General features: G+C 39.6%; 1 protein-coding gene and 1 pseudogene across 1 annotated transcript in view; one reads left to right on the top strand and one right to left on the bottom strand.

Annotated features, from left to right (window-relative positions):
- SYNE1 (spectrin repeat containing nuclear envelope protein 1) overlaps positions 1-20,074 on the top strand; it is a 314,290-nt gene that overhangs the window by 29,409 nt on the left and 264,807 nt on the right. Inside the window, 9 exon segments of the mRNA XM_066615722.1 lie at positions 1,263-1,471; positions 2,345-2,453; positions 4,508-4,672; positions 6,769-6,936; positions 8,397-8,573; positions 9,068-9,208; positions 9,979-10,157; positions 13,275-13,416; positions 19,682-19,909. Coding sequence (XP_066471819.1) covers positions 1,263-1,471; positions 2,345-2,453; positions 4,508-4,672; positions 6,769-6,936; positions 8,397-8,573; positions 9,068-9,208; positions 9,979-10,157; positions 13,275-13,416; positions 19,682-19,909 — 1,518 coding nt within the window.
- Positions 18,872-18,991, bottom strand: LOC136637541 (5S ribosomal RNA; annotated as a pseudogene).

The raw sequence follows: 20,074 nt of genomic DNA, 5'->3' as shown, positions 1-20,074 counted from the left end.
CATTTGACTCTTTGGAAATTAGTAACTGCTGGTGGTCTCCTCAGGGGGTTTTCTCCTCTTCCCCAGAGAAAAGACTCGCAATGGGGCTTCTCTCATCTTCATTGGCTGTTTTGCTGGCACAGGCTTTTGAGCCTCCATATCAGGCTTTTCAGGATTTTCAGCCTGACAGGAGGATAGGATCAGACAGAGGAGGCTGCCGCCGGTCCCACCCCCCTCCCTGAATGGTTCCAACCCACGCTACCCTGCCCTGGAATGCCTTCCTCTGCCCCCAAAACCTGCACTACCCCCTGGCAGTGCAACCTACCTTCTGGTGCTTCTGCAGTGTCCTCCACCTGGCACTGTCCTGGCACCAGCGCTCCCTACTCTGAGAGTGCCATAAATGTGCGTGTTTACGACACCCAGTGCCGGAGCTGGAGCTCAGCTCAGGTGCTAAGGTCTAACCTTAATCAGTTTTGCATCCGGGATGTGAGATAACTACAAGTCTAATGTGAGGGCTTGTCTTCCTTCAGTTTACTTAAGAGAAGCAGAAAGAAAGTTTTTCTTAGTGCAAGAGAAAAAGGAAATGCAGTCAGCAAAGAGAACAACAAGCAAAGAAGGTTTGTAAGTGGTAGAGCATTGGTACAGGACAGGGAGTAACCTTCCTCCTGTTCACTTTTTTGTCTCATTTAAAGGGCCATGTTAGTGCTCACATGGGACAGCAAGGGAGAGCTCAGCATGGAAATAAATAAATAAATAATGCATCCATGCACAAATACCCTTTAAATATACTGTAATGCTACATTTGCACCACTGTGGATGGAGGGCCATTGTGTGTCTCCTTAACAATGATATTATAGAGACTGTCCATTGGATACAGGTTACAACAAGCGTATATAGAGTCTCAGTAGTGCTAGCAAGAAATAAGAAAACAGTATCTTAAAAAATCAATATTGTGTAGATTGAGGGCTAGATCCCTTTCTGTAGTAGCACAGCCTGGAGGGAAAGTGTCTATCTTTCCCACAACCACAGAGTTAAAAAGTGCACTGTCATGTGTACTATTTGAAAAACAACAAAGATCATTGCAAGCCCTTAGTTCTGCAGAACAGATATGGGTTGATTTGTGTTTTGTAGAGCTTCAGGCATGACACTGAACATCACCTGAACTTTTGAATGTTTAAGTTTGTTTGTGTTAGTGTCATCAGACCTAGAAGTGATGGGAAATATTTCAGTTTTGCACTAAAGATATAAATAGATTTGGTGACTATTCTCTTCTGTGCCATCAGTTGTTCTTTCATGATAAAGGGCTCTTGCAACGATGTGAGAAAAGACTGCTTCGAATTGAAGAGTTATGCATGAAGCTGCCAGAATGGGATCCCCTTAGAGCAACCTCTGAAAGTAACCAAAGAAGTATCCGTGAACTGAAATCCCAGGTTGCCAGCATCTACAGGAAGTTATTAGACTCCCCAGATAAATGGAAAGACTACAAGAACAGGTATTGTTTGTTTGGCTATGCTGAAGGCATTACTTGCCTATGGGCAGACACCATTTCCTTGCTCCTCTTACCTGGGCTACATTGACCAGACAAGCACTACCTTGCCCTGCTTTCATCCTGGGGTAGACCCAGGATGCTGTAGTGGTTTGGGAGCTGGACATAGACCTGGAAGATCCAGGTTCAAATCCCCACTTCTCCATGAAGCTTTCTGGGTGACCTTGGGCCATTCACTATCAGCTACTCAGGGTTTTGTAAGGACAAGAAGAAGAGGAGGAATCATGTGCACCACCCTGAGGTCTTTGGAAGGGCGGTGTAAAATTATGAAAAATAAAATAAATAAGTAACTGTACCCCAAATGCCAGTCAGGAGTAAAGAAAAAGATTCCTATACACCCGCTGAGTGGGTGACTAACAAGAAACTAGACTGCGTCCACAGGGTGGATGGGTTGGATTTCTTTGTGCACTCTCACCGACTCTCTCCCAGTTGCAGCCCTGTGTCCCACCCACGTGTTCAGGAATCAGACTGGGCAAGAGAAGCCCCTCCTCATATTCCTGAGGTAGGAGTTGCATTCTTAAGAGTAGAGGGAATTTTACATATATACAATCACAAAGAGCATCATGTATGCCCAGAAAAACAGATGGGTCTGGATTAGAGAATTGTGTATTATCTGATGTTCCTGAGGTATATTTATTCAAAAACTTTACCCACTTCTTAAAATTAGCTGCTAAGGCAATAGCACTTCAATCAGTCAGGCTCTGTTTGCTCCGTAGTAATTTTCAACAGCAATTCGCTATTTTTAAAATGTTGATAAATAATTATACCTATGCCCTCTCATGTCACATATTTGCTTATTTTTGTGTCTTTGTGTTTCAGATTTGCTGAATTAGAAAGTTGGATTTCATCTAAGACAACCCAATGCAAGAAGTTAAAGGACAGTGCCACTGATACAGCTAAATATAAACACTTAAAAGCATCAATAGAGGTATACTTACGGTTATTTCAAATACATTGGAGCTGTTTTTATTTGCGTTACTATCTTGATTAACTGTGATGGTAGAAACCAACAATGCAAACAAGCTTTGTCTGCTTTGGATATTTTAGAACTGGTCTAAGAAATTCTGCAAATGTAGAGGAAGTTATAGATACTGGGAAATCTCAGAGACCTGACAGTTCCTGGATAGACAAAAATCAAGTGTGACTACTGCTTAGAAATGGCCCAACAGCATTAATACAATTTAACGCAAATTGCTGAAGCTTGTAAAAATAAGTGGCAGATTACAAGGCATGAGTATGCAGGAAAAAGTAATTACTGTGATCTTGATTACCCACACAAGCAGATGTGGATTAATCGGTGATGTTGGCAGGATTTCACAGTCTGTTGTTCTTTTATAAAGTGTATGTATGTTGCTTCTTATTATTACTGACATTGTTTTTTTAAAAAATAGCCATGGTTAGTATCTCGGAGACTCACAGCATAGTCCTATGCATATTTACTCCTAAGTAAGCTGCATTGAGTTCAGTGGGTAATTACTTTCAGGTAAGTACGCAAAGGATTGCAGCCTCAAATTAAAATCCCTGCTTGACATAAAGTTTACAGGGCAATGTGGGACACAGCCTAACTCATCTCATAAAGGATACATAAGATAAAAGTGGTAGGGAACTTGTTGTACTGGAGAAGATTCATGAATTAAAACAGGAAAAAGCAAGTGAATAGGAAAATTCATGGTCTAAAGTTCACACTTCCTTGTCCACATAAGAACATAAGAACAGCCCCACTGGATCAGGCCATAGGCCCATCTAGTCCAGCTTCCTGTATCATTTACTTCTATGGCAAATACTAAACTGCAGGTCTGAGGGACACTGTTGGGAAGAGATTAAGCAAATCCATCCCATTCCCCTACCTTATATTGAAATCACCAGTGTCTGTGGGTGGGGGGAGAGGCAGGCTGAATGAATGGCAGACATCATATCTGTAAGATAAAATAAAGAAGCTGTAGTCAGTGACACCACTGAACTGGGAGCAAATTCTGCAAACCTTTTATTACAGGGTGCAGCCTCTGTTGGAAGTCCTCCCTGAATGGAGATGATAGTAGTGGTGGAAATGCAAAACTGCTCTGTGCAAATAGTCACAGGGCTGTTTGCAGAAATCAGAAATTAAAGTATAACTTTTTCAAATTATAAAGACTTTAATTGCTATAAATTGTTTTGTCAGTCAGCATTCTAATATCGACACCTGACATTTCTATTTAAGTATGTATATACTGACCAGGTGATATATTCTGAAGTGGATTGTTACTATCACCATTTTGCAAGTGGAAACTGAAGCCAAGATTGTTTGCTTAAACAAGATCAGTAGCGGACCTCCCATTCACTGGGCAAATGTCTCAGGCGCGGAACCCACACATCTCCAGGACCACAAGGGAAGCCTTAATGAGGTTCCGGATGCAGTTTGCCGGAAGCACAGTTTAAGGCCATGGGGAAGCCTTAGACAGCTTCTCCGGTTGGTCCTGGAGCCATATGAGGTTCTGTTTTGCTTCAGGTTAGTGGGGGGAGGCGGCTTCGTGTGTGGGGGTGGCTTCGTATAGGGCAACAATTTTGCAGACCTTTGCCCCAGGGCACATTGAGCGGAGGTCCGCCACTGAACACAATGCTGAATTCCAACAAGGAAAATACTTTGTTGGATTTATAATGAAAGAGGCTTATAAAAGCACGTAGCAATCCTATAAGTGTATTTCTTGCTCTGCCTGCATGCTGTGTACTCTCACCAATAAACTATAGTCAATTAAGGATTTTCTGAGTTTGCATACATACGGTTAGAAACTCACGTGCAAGATCATCATATTTGGCAATTTATGGATTGGTTTGATTATAAGTTCTACACAGAAATGCTTTCCATGTAGGAATTTGATATTCCTGTGAAGCAGCTGTTAATTACATCCATTGATACTGATTTGAACTCAAGACTCCTAAGTTAGTTCACTATTGTCCAAAATTGTTTGGTTTGTGCTTCTAATTTTTATGCTTACTCTGTTTCAGGAAATCAGGCAAGAAGCTTGCAAGCAAGGAGAAATTAATGTCTGGTTGAAGTCTAGACTTGCTGCTCTCTCAGATATTTCTTCTGAGGATGAGGTCAAAAAGCAAGGAGATGAACTTTCTAAACTTTCTGGTGAATTTAAGAGGCTTTTAGCCTCAATGACAGAGGTATAGACTGCTATACTTTATCTTATTTATTCACATATAGTGACCTGAGAACCAATATCCTGTAGTGTTCTAGATCTAAACTGGCCAGAACTGTATAATAAATAACCTACTATTCTTTCTCAGCAATGATCAACTTCTTAGGAGTATGGGACATGCCTCATTATCCATTGGAGTTCTGTTCCAGAACCCCCAGTGAACTAAAAAAAAAAGTGTATACCAAATCAATGGAAAAATAGTTTTAAAGCTTCCAGGTTTTGTGCTCCTTCATTGTCACCCCAGAATGCATAGATGCTATACTGCAGACAGCAACATACGCTATACTGCATTCAGCCACTAGAATAATGGAATCTCATGGAAATTATTCCATGAGATTCCATTATTCACCCCATCTAGTGGCTGAATGCGGTATAGCATTTACACAATACATTCTGGGTGACAATGGAGGAGTAAGAAATGCGGAAGTGGGTCTTTAAGGCTATCTTTAACTCCAAGAAGCTTGAAACTAGTGCAGTTTAACAGTGCAAAGGTAGGAAATTGTGTTTTAGTGCTTTTTTCCCCTTGTTATAAGTCATTTAAAGGTGGACCCTGGTATCAATGGATGCCAAATCAGTGAGTATCGAGGTCCCACCTGTATATTGTGGCTGTGCCATTAACCAAAAATAAGCACTCACTAGCCTGCTAAGTGAGTCAAGTTGCTTCTTAGGGTCACTTTACTTATTACAGGAAATAATGCCCTATGGCTGCAATCCTAACCACACTTTCCTGAGAGTAAGCCCCATTGAACAAAATGGGACTTACTTCTGAGTAGACCTGGTTAGGATTGTGCCTTATATTGCCATTTGTCAACCATGTTTTTGTTTCCATAACATCTGAAGAGCAGATGCATGTGGACAAACATGTGGCAATGAAAGCATTAGCCACAGCTGCTGAGATTCCAGTACATGTATATTCTGCATGTTTGCACTCCCTTCAAATGTTACCTTTACTGTAAGTACAACGTACTATGATAACAGTGCACTGTGAAAGCGTGGGAATTCATCTTTTCCATAACACTAATCACTGTATTGATTTCTTCGGTTTTGGGAGAAAAATATTGCATGTGCATTGATTAAATCAAAGCACATAAGCAATTCTTACATAATCATGCAATTACATCCAGACGTTTTTTCTCTTTTTTCACACTGATGCAATCTGTGCAGGTGTCTGTCAGGTCATATGTAAGAAGAAAGACATGAACTGAAAATTGAATTTGTGCTAATTCTTAAATTAAAGTTAGACATTTGCAGGTTAAATTGGAACAAGAGGTATAGCAGACCCGCAGAATAACATCATAATGGAATGAGGGAAATCTGCGCAACTCTAGTTAGAATTATTGATAACTCTGCAGTGATAGGAGAGTAAATAGAGCAGCTACAATGAGATCACATCTTAGGCTAGCAAAGGTTCAAAGGTACAAGAAGAAATTTATTTTTTAATCAGGGCAAGAGATTATTGTCCTGGATGCAGATGTTAATTAAATCCTTTGCAGTACAGGCATGTGTTTCTTAACAACTTTCCTCTTAATGGCGGAGCGCATATATGATGGTGATGGAAGCACAACAGAGAGGCTCTTAATGAGGTATTCAGGTCTCCCATAACCTGCAGCAGAGTGTCCGTTTACACAACAAAAAGGCTTTTAATGCAAAGAAGAGGCAATTGTCTCCAGTAGCCTAGTCTATGGCAGGGAGTGTCTGTTTGCACAATAAAGACACTAGATTGGGATGAATGCTTGCTTAACTACCTTGGGCGCAATCCTAACCTCTTATGTCAGTGCTTTCCAGCACTGGCATAGTGGTGCCCATGGGACATGTGCTGCATCCTGCAGTTGGGTGTCACTCACAGAGGCCTCCTCAAAGTAAGGGAATGATTGTTCCTTTACCTCAGAGCTGCATTGCCCTTATGTTAGTGCTGGAAAGCACTGACATAAGGAGTTAGGATTGTGCCCTTAATTGCATAACAGTGGGGATTGCAGACGGTTTTCCCATCATTAAGTGACACACACTGTATTCGTTAATTAGTACTAAGGCATTTCAGAGAAATTTTTCTCTTAAATATAGATTGAGAAGACGTTGGGTGCTGTCAGTGCTTGTGTCCAGTACACAGAAGAAGTGAAAGGAAACTTGGAGGAACTAATCACAAGCTCAAAAGAAGCACAGGTAGAGGCTGAGAAAATCTTAGATACTGAGAACTTGGTACAGGCTCAGCAACTCCTTCGACATCACCAGGTAGGAGAACTAGTGACACTTAAGCCTTTGTGCAGTAAATAATTTTTAGACTTGTCTTTTCCTTCCTGCACTGATAATTTTTCCACTTGCCATGTTGAATGAAATGCATCTACAATTGTTTTTAGAACCACCCTGCAATTCTGCTTTTGTATGTTAGGGTAAAAATTTTGTATTTACATAGCTGCAGGTGTACTTCTTTTAAATCTTGAAATTCTACATTAGATGGTGCCAGGCAGAGCTATTTTTTGTGATAAACAGTGAAACACACAATAATCTTTTGTCTTGCCAACTTCAGAAGAGGCTTGCTATTCAAAACTTATGTTTTGTGTGATATTTGACTGTTAAGTTTATTGTCATATTTTTTATACAACTGAGAGCCCAGTCCTATTCAACTTTCCAGCACCGATGCAGCCTTAAGCCATTTCTACCCAATGTTGCATGTATGCAACAGGGATCAAATTGTACACCTGCGGGCTGGGCAGAAATGGGTTAATTAAACCCCAAGGAAAGATAACAAATGTTACCCTGAGAATCCTCAGGTACTCTCCCCCACTGCAAGATGCAGCACACCCCCCATTGTTATCGCTGCAACTGCACTGTAAAGTTGGATGGGGCTGGCTCCAAAATCTAATTGTGTGTTGTGTTTTGTATTGTGTTGGTGAGACTGATAGCTTTTTGGGTGGGCATTATAGCATTCATTCTGCTTTCCAGCTGGATTTTGGAACTGAAACTGCCTTGGTTGACTTGGCAATTGACCTGTGTTGAGAGATGGACAGGGGGAGTGTAACCCTATTGATTCTCCTGGATGTCTCATCAGTTTTCAGTGTCATGCTGTATGTCAATATCATGGCACCATGTTGTCTTTCTGGGCCCTTGCAGAGATAGGATAACGTGATACTGTTCTTCAGTGGTTCTAGTCATTCCTAGATTGACAGTCCCAGAAGGTGGTTCTGGAACACTCTGTTCTACTTTGTGGACCTTGGGTTGCAGGGTGCCACAAGGTTTGATCTTTCCTCCCACACTTTTTAACATCTACCTGAAACCACAGAGCAAGGTTATCTAGCAGTTGGGCTGAGGTGTTAAATTGATAACATGCAGCTTCACCTAAGTTTATTACCTCTGAAGAAGCTCCAAGTTTCTGAGAGATCACAAGCATGGCATTTGCTATGCTTATTCTACATATCTAGCTTAAACTTCATGCAGAATTGTGAACAATGCCTTATTACAAATGAGCGTGCCCTTTTAGGATGCATACGGAGCCAATGAGTGCTAGTCCTTGGAAAACTATGGTGGCAACATTGGAAAGGCTGCTTGTTATCTTCACTATGTTACACACAAGAAGAACCCTGTATTAATATTTGCTCTGTGTAAACATATATTTATACTTGCATCTGTGTGGTTAATCTCTCAGGTAAGAATATCTACATCTGCTTCAGTTCTTTTTAAATATTTCTTTCTAGCAAAGGGCCAAGAGGCTCCATACAAAGAGGCAAGATGTGCAACAACAGATTGCCCAAGGTAAGCAGCTCCAGATTGAAGGTGGTCTGTCTCCCACTGTGCAAGAAGACTTATGGAACCTGGAGAGTACATTAGAAAACATGCAGCAATCTATGGATAAACGTGGAGATCAACTGCAGGTTAGTCTTCCTTTTCTGTCTTCTTTTGCCAGTTTTGTGGGCTTAGAGAGACACCTTTTGGAAAGAGGAGGTTGTCTTAGCTCTTCAGACCTGGAGCTTTCTGGGGCTAGATCAGACAACTCAGGAATTGTTGAGCCCCTTGCTTCCTTGAACAAAGCCTTCCCTGTACAAGCAGCTGAAGTACTATAATGTTTCTTGGAGTCTTAAAAATCAGCTGGTAGGATATTTTGCAGTTCTTTGTCTGGGCTGTAATTATTGTTAAAGACTTGAACAAAAAATAGAAGAAATTGAAAACAGTTTTTGCACATAGGCAGAATGTCATTTTAATTTCTTATTGCTCTAGGAAATAGCATTTGGTTTCTAATTCATCTGAGTATTGCAAGATGTACAAATGTATATTCTAAACTAGGTAATTGTGAACTTCAGGGCATCACTAGTATAAATGTATAAATAGCCAAAATGTATTTGCTTTTACAGATTTTTCTTTCTTGTAGGTTACAGTGAATACATGGGAACAATTTGAAAGAGACAAAGAAACTGTTGTAAAATATCTTAGTCAAGCAAGCTCTGCCCTGGAACGCATCTTAAACTTTAGCAGCTTAGAGAGCTTGTCATCAGAACTAGAAAAAACAAAAGTATGTTTGTTTTCATATCTGTACCATTTTGCAACATTCTTCAGTCATAGTTGGCCCTTGTGCTATTATGTTAAGGTTTCTTGATCTTTCTTTGTGTTTTCTAACTTTTTATTTTTGTGTGTTTCCCTGCTTTTGTCTTGGGAAACATGGTTGAAAAGTAGTTTTTAAGCTAGATAATGAATTAAAAATAAGGACACAATTTGTGCCCCCCCCTTGAGTACAGCAGCAATGAATGGAGGATTCATTCAGTACAGTAAGCTCAGTACAGCTGTATATACCCTCTCTCCTCATTGGTGCATTCAGGCACCACAATAAGCTGAAAATGAGAGAGCTAGAAGGGACAACTCAGGGAATCTTAACAGGAAACTTCCTTTTCTGCCTGTGTCCCCCTAGTGTGCAGGTTAATTGCCTGCTCATTGTCAATCATGCTTATAGAATTATGTAAAAGCAAGAGACATTTACCCTTGGTGCTGCTAGTAAGAATAAAAACAAAGGTAATGGGGGGTGGGGAGAGAACTGTGGATAAGTGAAACTGTGGATACCAGATACAGGGGGAAGCCTGTAATGTACTACTTTGCCATATGGAGGGAGGGACAGATTACCTATTTTATTTACAAATACTAGAAATTTTTGTAATTAGTTTTTTAGCTGTGTTTTATATAAATGTGTCAAGCAAAAACTTATAATAGTCTAACAGTACTTCCACAATATTACTGGGAATGTTGTTTAAATGTACAGTATCCTTTTCATAACTGCACACCTCTTTGCAGGAACTTTCTAAGCAGACGGTAGCCATGGCCATAGAAGCTGAGAATCTTGTCAAGAAATCTTTTTCAATGCAGCTTGGGGCGAAGAGCAAGCAATCCCTGCAACAGCAAGCAAAGTCGATCCAGGAACAAATTAAAAAAGCGGAAGCTACCCTTGAAGAAGAGTATGTTCTTGCAAAGTCATAGCATATCCTCCGTAGCATAAGAATGTACCTTTTATCATCCTATCAAAATGCAGTGTTTAGTCACAGACTTTGTAATCTGTAGTTTGTCATGGAAAAGTAACGCGTAAACCAGAAATGACAGTATAATTCAGAGAGTGGAAAAAAAATTTTAACTAACAAATAAAATTAATAAGGATGCAATCCTTACACAGTTCCTGGGTGTAAGCTCCATTGAACTTACTTCTGAGTAGACATGCATAGAATTGTACATTTAAGGGACAGGACCCAATCTTAAATGCATTACGTTTTAAGTAAACGCTCTTTTATTTAAGTGGGACTTACTTCCATAGAAGTGTCCTTGGAATTGCCATGTTCAGGTACGACCCTGAATGTAATTATATGTGCTTAAGTTCATTAACTTCAATGGATCTAAGCACTGTAAACTGAGCACAGAATTGAAATACACTTAGAAATACACATAGTAAATTGTTTTACCCAGGCTACATTGATTGTAGTGCCATATCTTAAAGTGCCTATAGCATTTTGAAAAAAATATATCAGTCTAGTTTTGAAGTAATTTTTCTACACTTTTTTCTGCTGTGTGCACAAGAACATCAGATGTGCCTTTCTCTCTCTGAAATTATACCCCAATTGATTTTCCCTATTGCTGCTACTAAAAATGATATAAAGCATAATTACTCATGCTTTGTTACAAATTGGGGGGGCATAGAAATGGCATGTGGTCTTCACCACACTACTACACAGAGCTGTTGAAAATGTTTTGCAGCCATAATGTATAACCAACTGTTAGTTTTAGCAGAATGTTGAGAAAGGGACTGTGTTGTCCTTCTAGGTAAATATTCTCAGGGTGGCTTACAATAACGTCTTCAAAAGGTCTTAGTGGGTGCAAGCTGTGTCAGTTTATACTTCTTTATTATTAACAAGAATCATCAGACATTACTTTCCACCATGTGTCCTTTTTTGAAATCATAGTCGGGTCTGGTGATACTCAATATGACTAGTTCTAGCAAGTCAATCTAGTCTCTGCACAATAATCCTTGAGTGTTCCCAGAAATGCATTCATGCTAAGAATGCCTCAGATGAACTAAAATCTCAAATAATACGACCACTGCTTTTCAGGGACAATTCCTGCAATAATAGGCCTTGATCACCTCCAAGAAGTGGTTGTCCATTTCTGTGAAAAGTCTGATTCATATGAGACATTTTTGACATCTTATGGGCACAAGACTGTCTGAAACCTCATAGTGTATAAAGTGCTTTAAGGTCTGCTGCATTTTCACAACATGTCAGACCAGTAGTATTCCCATTTTACTGATAAGACTGGAATTTGCTTTCATCTTCAAGGCAATTTATTGATTCCTTGCTTGACCAGGATGTAAGCCAGGCCCTTCCCAATCCACTTTACATTATGTAAATTATTTTAGAACCAAATTTCTTTCTTAGTCACAAATAGAAAAATTCTCTTCAGAAGGCTTCCAGAGTCTTCTACTTAGTAGTAATGATTTCATTCCATTTCATTTTTTTTTCTGAATTAAAAGTGGCTTGACTGAGTATGCTCCTTTTTGGTGCATGTTTTGAATCAATTTTTAGTTGGATGTAATGTAATATATCTGTAACTGGGTACGGACAATCATGATTAAATTTTAAAATATGCATGCATATTCAAGTGACTGAATGAATTTCTCATATGTGTATTTGCACAAGTATCTGGTTTACGTGTCTTATTTTATAGTTCATAGTGCACATCCATCTTTTGCGCCCCCTACATGTGGGAATTTGGCCTGATCTATGATATAGAAAATGTCAAACTTGTTTCGGTGCAGCCATCAATGCACTCCCTTATTACAGGAGATAGAAACTGTGTATCAGTTGTACAGGAAGCCACCTGCATTCATTTGAAACTGGATGGGATTGCAAGTTTGAAATCCAGCTCAAAAATGAGATCTAAAACCCACAAATGCCATTTCAGTGGAATTTAGGCCATCATGTCAATGCACTATTTATTAGGAGACATTCTACCTCTCTTCCAGGGTACTTGTGGGTTGCGTACAATGATATGGAGTCATTCTAAATAAAATATGTGACTCATTTTGTTGGAGGAAGTAGTAAAATTGTGACAACTAGTGTCTCTAAAAGTGGAATGAAGGCATGCAGGGAGATTGAGGTGAGGTGATTAAGATCTAGAAATGAAATGGGAGAGCCAATGCTCCCAGAAGACTGATCTGATCATCAGAAGGTCTTGTGCAAAAATCCTCTACTTTGAGATTCCAACAGAAGTTGCACACATGCTTTCAAGGTTTTTTCAAGATCTAGACACTTGCTATTTTTTGCTTTTTATGAAAGAGAGAAACTGAAATTCTAAAGAAGCTAAACTCTATGTCAGATAGCAGTGCACCTGCATCACATATATACAAATATGGAAATCTATTTAGGTCAGCTTTCCTTTAAACTGTAGCACATTACCATTTCCTCTCACTCAAATCAAACCTGTTCCATAAACAACTCTGGGTATACCCACACTGCAACATGGTTAACAAAACATTGTATATAATGGCTGTTTACTGATCAGCTATATGCAAGGATTACATGGCCAATATAGGCTGCAGTTAAAATAAAGCTACTAACAGCACACTCCTATACATGTCTACTTAGAAATAAATCCCTCTGAATTCAATGGGACTTACTCACCTACCTAGGAGTATAGGATATCAGCCTAAGTATCCTTGTGTTGTCCCAACAGTGTGGGAGCAGATGCAATGTAGTTTCATTCCATGCCATTCTGATACTAAGATCACGTATGAGAAGATGATGGTATGGCTACTTCCCCCTCACCTTTCCAGAAGATAGCGCACCATCAGCATGAGAATAATCTCTTTTCACATCAGTGAAACAAAATAAGGATAGATCCTTTGGATGCTCTAACTCTTGTAAAAACTTGGAAACACATTTTGGGGCGGGGAAAATCAATTTTTAATATGACATTTATTTAAAATTATATTCAGGGTGATTATATAAGCATTTTATTTGAACTGGATATGTAAGACAATAAGCATAGTTACACAGTAACAAACTTTATTTTTTTCTACTAAATATGGTTGATTTTAGTATTAAAACCATGGAAATGGTGAAAAACAAGTGGGATCATTTTGGCAAAAATTTTGAAGCTTTGTCCATCTGGATTACTGAAAAAGAAAAAGAACTGGATGCCTTGGAAACATCATCATCTCCCATGGATATGCAAATCAACCAAATTAAGGTGATTGGTTCACATTATATTTAGCATTAAAACAGTGTTTTCTCTTTTCTCCATTAGAAAGCTGCAAAGGAGAAGAATGAGTGTTTCACACATGTTTCATAGGCACAAAGATGTAAAAATATGTCACACTGAGATAAAGATACCAAGATGAGAGGTTTTGCAGGAATTAAAAAAATAAACCTGCTGGTTACATTCTGAATTCAACAAACATGCTGTACACTGATAAATATCTGTATTGTACTGTATGTAATATGGAAACATATAACAGTTCCAATGAATTAGTATCTTTTCTATGAATATTCCTGACCTGCAAAATATCCTCATGGTTTATTTTCGCAGAGGATACAATATTTTATGTTGTGATGTATGCCAGATAGTGTCTATGATATTTTATTTCAGTACACAAAGATAATGTACATGTGATTTTGTGTGCCTTATTTTTCAAGTAATGGTAGTTCAGTAGCTTCTGTACTCATAGATCTTTGTTATATATTCTGAGTTATTGATATCCTATACTAAATTCAATTTCATCTTGATGCATCAATAAATCTCAAATACCTTGCATGTGTATAAGTCAAGTCAAGTTAACCTTTATTAGGCACAAACATTTGGTAGGTGAAGACTCTGTACGGAAACCGTAGATAGAATATAAACCTAAGTAGTACACAAATATATGTATATGTGCACACCTATGTGTACACACAGATACAAATGTACAATACATTTTACGTACAAACATGTATTATCTAAAAAAACAAAACAATCAGTTACTCTGCAGATATTGCCAAAGATGTAATGTACTCAGTGATTACTTGCTACAGAAAGCTTGGCTCGATTCAAATTACTCAAATTTAGAAACTGTGCGACTGAGAGGGTTGTATGCTCTACATCACCTGCTAGAAGGAATTGAATTATAGCTTTCTCAGAATGCCCTGTTTTAGCATGGAGCAAGGGAGAGAGAAATTGCTGTCTTAGTTGCATGTGTATAAGAACTGCTCCCCAATTCACAATATTGTTTTTTATTTCTGTCTCATTTTGTTACACATGCACACGGAGAGAGAAAGAAAGAGACTTTTTAGTCTTTGCTTTCAGTCTGAAGAGACTCGTGCACCACTAAAGCTATGTTCATATTATGTGCCAGGTGGTCCCCTCACTGAACAGATGGCCAGCACTGTTAACTGTGACAACATGTTAATCTTTTATGTAAAGGGGGTTCCTGGATTCAGTCTCCCCTCTCATCAAGAAGTGAGTGACCACTGTTATCAGAACAGCAGTGATTATCTTTTAGTCTTTGAAGCGAACATGGGATAGGATTGTAACTTTTGCACTTCCACGGGGTTTGACATTGGCAGTGTACAGTAATATATATGGGATCAGATCCAAAAGGGTACAGCACGTTTGTTGAATTAGGCATGCATAACCTATGAATGAAAAATTTCCTTCTTTTTATTTTTGCATTATACATTTTTACATTCATTTTTAAACTTGGAGTACTGGATCCAGTTAGATGCATTCATTTTTTATTCAGTGGAACATACGTGCACATAAAATGGCACAGATTTCAGTTCATACTATTGCCTTACACAAATTTCTTGTCTGAAATATACTTTTGGTGACATTTCCAAAAGCATAACATGAGTACAGCTGTAAAATGTTTATACCAAAATAAATGTGAAATTGATCAGGTCCTTCATCATACTATCAGGGGCATAAAATACTTTCCAAAATCCTATGTACACTTATCTGGGAATAAGATCCATTAAAGTTAATGAACCTTACTTCTGAATATGCACGTATTGGCCAGTGTTTTCCTAAGTACTGCTAAAATAAATGTCACCTTGTGTTATGTATTATGTTTGTAAAGAGTGATGGAATAGGTTTCATGTAAAATACTTCTAGTAAATGAAAACATCTGAGTCATATTTTATATTTAAATCTAAATTCCAAATTTAGATTTAAATTACAAACATGGCTCCTTTGAAGTATGTTATTGTGGCGTGTGTGTGTGGGGGGGGGGTTGTTTACTTGCAATTCATAGATTGATACCTTCTTTATATATTTTCAGCCAAATGTCAGTAGATTGCTGAACTTTGCCAGATTATAAAAAACAGCAGAAAGTATCACTGTAAACAAAGAAATACGAACACCTGCAATGAGATAGAATAGGAATAGTGTAAACCCTTCTGATTGTATAACTAGTTACCCTGTTTTCATGTTTTGGCATATTGCTGTTGCCCTGGTTCACATTCTTGAAATACACTGTTGCATAACATGTGAAAATTCACGTGCTTTAGACATTTAATACTTACTGTTGCTTCTTTCTACATGTTGCACACTATGGTTTGAATGATCATGTGTATGAGAGTAGGTATGTGAAGATCCTGACATAGGGCAGAATCCTAACCCACTTTCGAGCACCGACATAAGGGCAATGCAGCTTCTAGGTAAGAAAACAAACATTCCCTTACCTTGAAGAGGCCTTAGTGAGTGCCCCCCCAACTGCAGGATGCAGTATATGTCCCATTGGCACAGCTATGCCTATGCTGGAAAGTGGGTAAGGATTTGGGTCATAGTGAGATAACCTGCTCTGCGGGACTCTTGTTATATAAGTTTATGATTCGGGCAGCTCAATCCTCTCCTGTACTGGAACAGGCAGCTGCACAACTCTGAGTAAGTGGATTTATTTCCTCTTACCCATGTTGCACAGCAGCCACTTCAATGGAGCTAATCAGATCTACCCCAGCAATTTCTCTGGCACAAATCAGAGCAGTCCGGGGAGCTGGGCTGCTTGGAAGGGGGTTAGGATATGGACTAGGTTGCCCAGGCCGGTCCCACCCCTTCCCAGGTCTAATCTACCTACCATTTCTCCCTCCCCCACCCCAAAATGCCCCCCTGCCACCCTCACCAACCCCCTGCACTGGCTGCTCTTGGCCAGCACAAACTCACAGTTCATCAGTCTGGACCCAGCACAGGAAGACCAATTCTCATCCTCATGCCGGCCTTCCCGACTCTGAAATAATTGCAGACATGCCTTACAGCAGATTTGCGACACTCCTGGTCTGGTGCAGAATTGAGACTTGCACCAGCCAAGCACATAGTTTGGAATGAGCTTTAAGAGATTGCTTGTCAGAGCCAACTACAGGCCAGCAAAGCAATTTTATCTGCAAAGCCTCAGCAACCCTACCAGTATTAATTGTTGTAGAGTTTTTTAAAATGACCATATCTTCATGTGAAACCAGGGCAGCAATGCTCTACAGACTTACCTGGGAGTAAGTCCCATTGAACTCAGTTGGGCTTACTTCTGAGTAGATATCTCTAGGCTTGCCCTGTAAAATATTTTTGCAAAGTGGCATGCATGTGAGAGCACAGGAGAGTGTTTCCATATTTAATGTTACATATTTCTTTGGGTTTGTATGCAGTACTTGAACCATGTCTAAGTGTATGTGCTCTGTAGCTGTGTATCCATTATTGCTAGATACTAACAACTTGATCTACCAGTGAATATGTTGGATTGTATAGCAGAACTCACGAACCATTGTTTGGAGGCTAGCATTGGTTAGGATAGTGTTTCTCAACCAGTGGTATGGGTATCACCGGTGGTACTTGAGATGGTGTTTGGTGGTACTCACAGGACCCCTGGACACCTGCCGCCCAGCAGTGAGAAAAGGAATGCGACTCAACAAACAGCAGTAGGAGACTCCAAAGCATGTTTTTCTGTGCTCAAAAAAGTCCACCCATCCACCCTGAGCCTCTTACTGGTGTTTGGTCTCCTAACCCAGACATTACTGGCAATGAGAGATGCCTGAATCCAAAATGTACACTTGCTATGTCACTTCTGAAGAACACAAGTGTTTTCCCTATGTGGTTTTTCTTTTTAAAATATGAGGATGCCACTTGTGGGGAAGAATCAGTTCCCCTGGTTTACAGCATGATCCTAACCAGTGCTGGTGCAGCAGGGTTGCTTGGCCAGTGCTGTATGCAGAGCTGGGAAGGAGCAGACTGGAGGTTTTGGGGTAAGCAGACATACTTAGCCTGCTCAGTAAAGCTACTTGGATCTGTGCCCACCAAATGACCGCACAAAGCTGAGAAGCCCCATGTTGGGAGAGCCCGAGAGGGAGAATAGGATTTGGTGTGTGCCAGCGCCACTGATCCTGGGCCCAGTCTGCTCTTTTATACACCCTCCTCACCCTCCCCAGTCACTGCACTGCCCAGTAGGTTATTACCTGCTCTGTTGGACAAGCAGCTTAGATCCAGTGCCACTGAGATTTTGCAGGCCTTCCCACCCGTGCTGCTTACCTGCAGGGTGTCACAATGTGCTTTACGGCATGTTTGCAATACTCTAGGCCGGTGCAGTGGTCACTGTGCCCGTGTAAACAAAGGATAGGATTTTGCCTTTAATGTATTTTAAAGGGAAAAAAATATAATACATATGCATGCTATACTCAGGTATCCTTACCTGAATTAAAAATATATTGGGGAGGAAGAACCCCAAGATTGAAGTTTATCACCACAGGATGAAGAATTTCTTCCTTTTAATTATATCTGCTTGTGTGTGCTCTTGACCTAGAGTTTATGTATGTATGTATTGGAAAGAAGAACAGCAACTGTCTCAATATGTTTACAAATGTGAGTTGATGCACACTATCAGGTTGTATTAGTTTGTGCATGCCCGATCTCGTCTGATCTCGGAAGCTAAGCAGGGTCAGGTCTGGTTAGTACTTGGATGGGAGACTACCTGGGAATACCGGGTGCTGTAGGCTTATACCATAGTCTTTCGAGACTGAAGGTTGCCAACCATATAGTCTGATCCATAGCCAGAAGAACAGAACGAAAGCAATGGAGGTGGTGGGATGATGAGCACACTAATTAGTACGTGAGAAATGTATATATGTGAAAATCTTGTTTTTCTATAGCTCTCTAATCCAATTGGGTATAAAACATAATGAAACATAATTTGAAGTAGGTACTGTTGAAAAAGATAATTAAATTCCCCTGATAAAGGAAGTTATCATCAAAATTCCTTGGGCATTAACAATGTATTCAAAAGCCTCACTTTGGCATTTATTTATTTATTTACTTACTTACTTTTTCCAAAGGATTCAGAGTAAAACAAAAACCAATAATGGAATATTAACAGATAATCAACAAATAGCAGTATGTGTTGGAATAAATTGGATCTGGGTCTTAAGCATGTCAAGACTTCATATGTATACACTTCCCTCAATCCAGGGAAGTATAGTTTGGTTATATATTGAGAATTTTGTAAATGATGTACAGTCCTTTTCAGAGAGCTACAGTTCTGGGGAAAGGGAATTATGGTTAAAACAGTTTAAGCTCATAGTACACAACACCTTCTTGTTGTCCACAATATTCAGTATAAGAATGGTTAGCTTATTGCAATAAACTTGGCATCTGAAATGGTTGGCAACCTTCAGTCTCGAAAGACTATGGTATAAGCCTTCAGCACCTGGTATTCCCAGGCGGTCTCCCATCCAAGTACTAACCAGGCCTGACCCTGCTTAGCTTCCAAGATCAGACAAGATCAGGAATGTGCAGGGCAACAGTTGCTGCCAGCATCTGATGATGACTGCAAAGATGTGTCCTTAATTTAATAGCTGTAGCAATATGCAAACCTACAGCTAAGGAAGCTTTTGAAGTATTAGGGAATTTGTGGACTGTCCTTTTTTAGTTTTATGATTTCTAACTTCAGTGATGGACTATCTGAACAATTCTAGGAAACAAGAAGAGGCAGCTGGGCCTTGTTCACAATCCCCTGAGATTCTCAAATGCTAGACATAGTCAGTAGGCCACATGAGATTAACTGGTGATTTCTAGATGTCTGTGTAAAGCCACCATTAGTAATTATCACAATAAAAGCTGCTAGGCAGCTGCCCTGAGGAATTCTGATCTATTCCACCTACGCCCCTCCTGGTTAATTGCTGCATGTTAGAATGTGGGTGTAATTTCAGCTAACCCTGAAATTGCTTTTCAAATAGTTGAAAGATTTTCAGTTACAACACTGCAAGTGAGTGCCTTCTGCATTACAGAATGTTTGTTGAGGTATTTAGCCTCCACTTTGTACAGAATTGCTGCATATATGATTAGCTTCTCCAGTGTGGCCACCTGTTTGCAGTGATTTAAAGGTACTTCCATGAGATGGCTGAAAATTGTGTAAAGGCCAAAGGAAAAAAATGGTGTGATTTCTAGGAAAGTGACTGGCTCACAGGCTGTAGCTTCTCCATGTACAAATTGCTTTGTATTTTAGGTTATTATTAAAGAAATAGATGACAAGGAGAATAAAATCCCAAATCTGGAAGAAGATGCTCAGTCATTTTCTCAGTTTCTTACTTCTGGAGAATCAGCACATATTAAAGCCAAGTTGACCCAGATCAGAAGGTACTGGGAAGAACTTGGAGATCGTGCACAGCACCTGGAAGAAGCAATCACAGGAAAGGCATCTGCACTGCAAAAACATGAGGAAAATGTCATTAAGGTAGACACTATAAACACTTTCCAAGTTATTCAGTTGATAGTTATAAGGGTGTATGTAACCAGAGCAAGTCAGAAAAGGTGCACTTCAAAATACCTTACTGTTTTATAACAATTTGAGTAAAGGGTACTTTTCATTGGCTCAATGAGTTCCAATCCTCCACTGACA

This window comes from Tiliqua scincoides, chromosome 1, assembly GCF_035046505.1.
Source record: "Tiliqua scincoides isolate rTilSci1 chromosome 1, rTilSci1.hap2, whole genome shotgun sequence".
In the NCBI taxonomy this organism is placed as follows: Eukaryota; Metazoa; Chordata; class Lepidosauria; order Squamata; family Scincidae; genus Tiliqua; species Tiliqua scincoides.
This window is presented reverse-complemented; position numbering and strand designations above follow the sequence as displayed.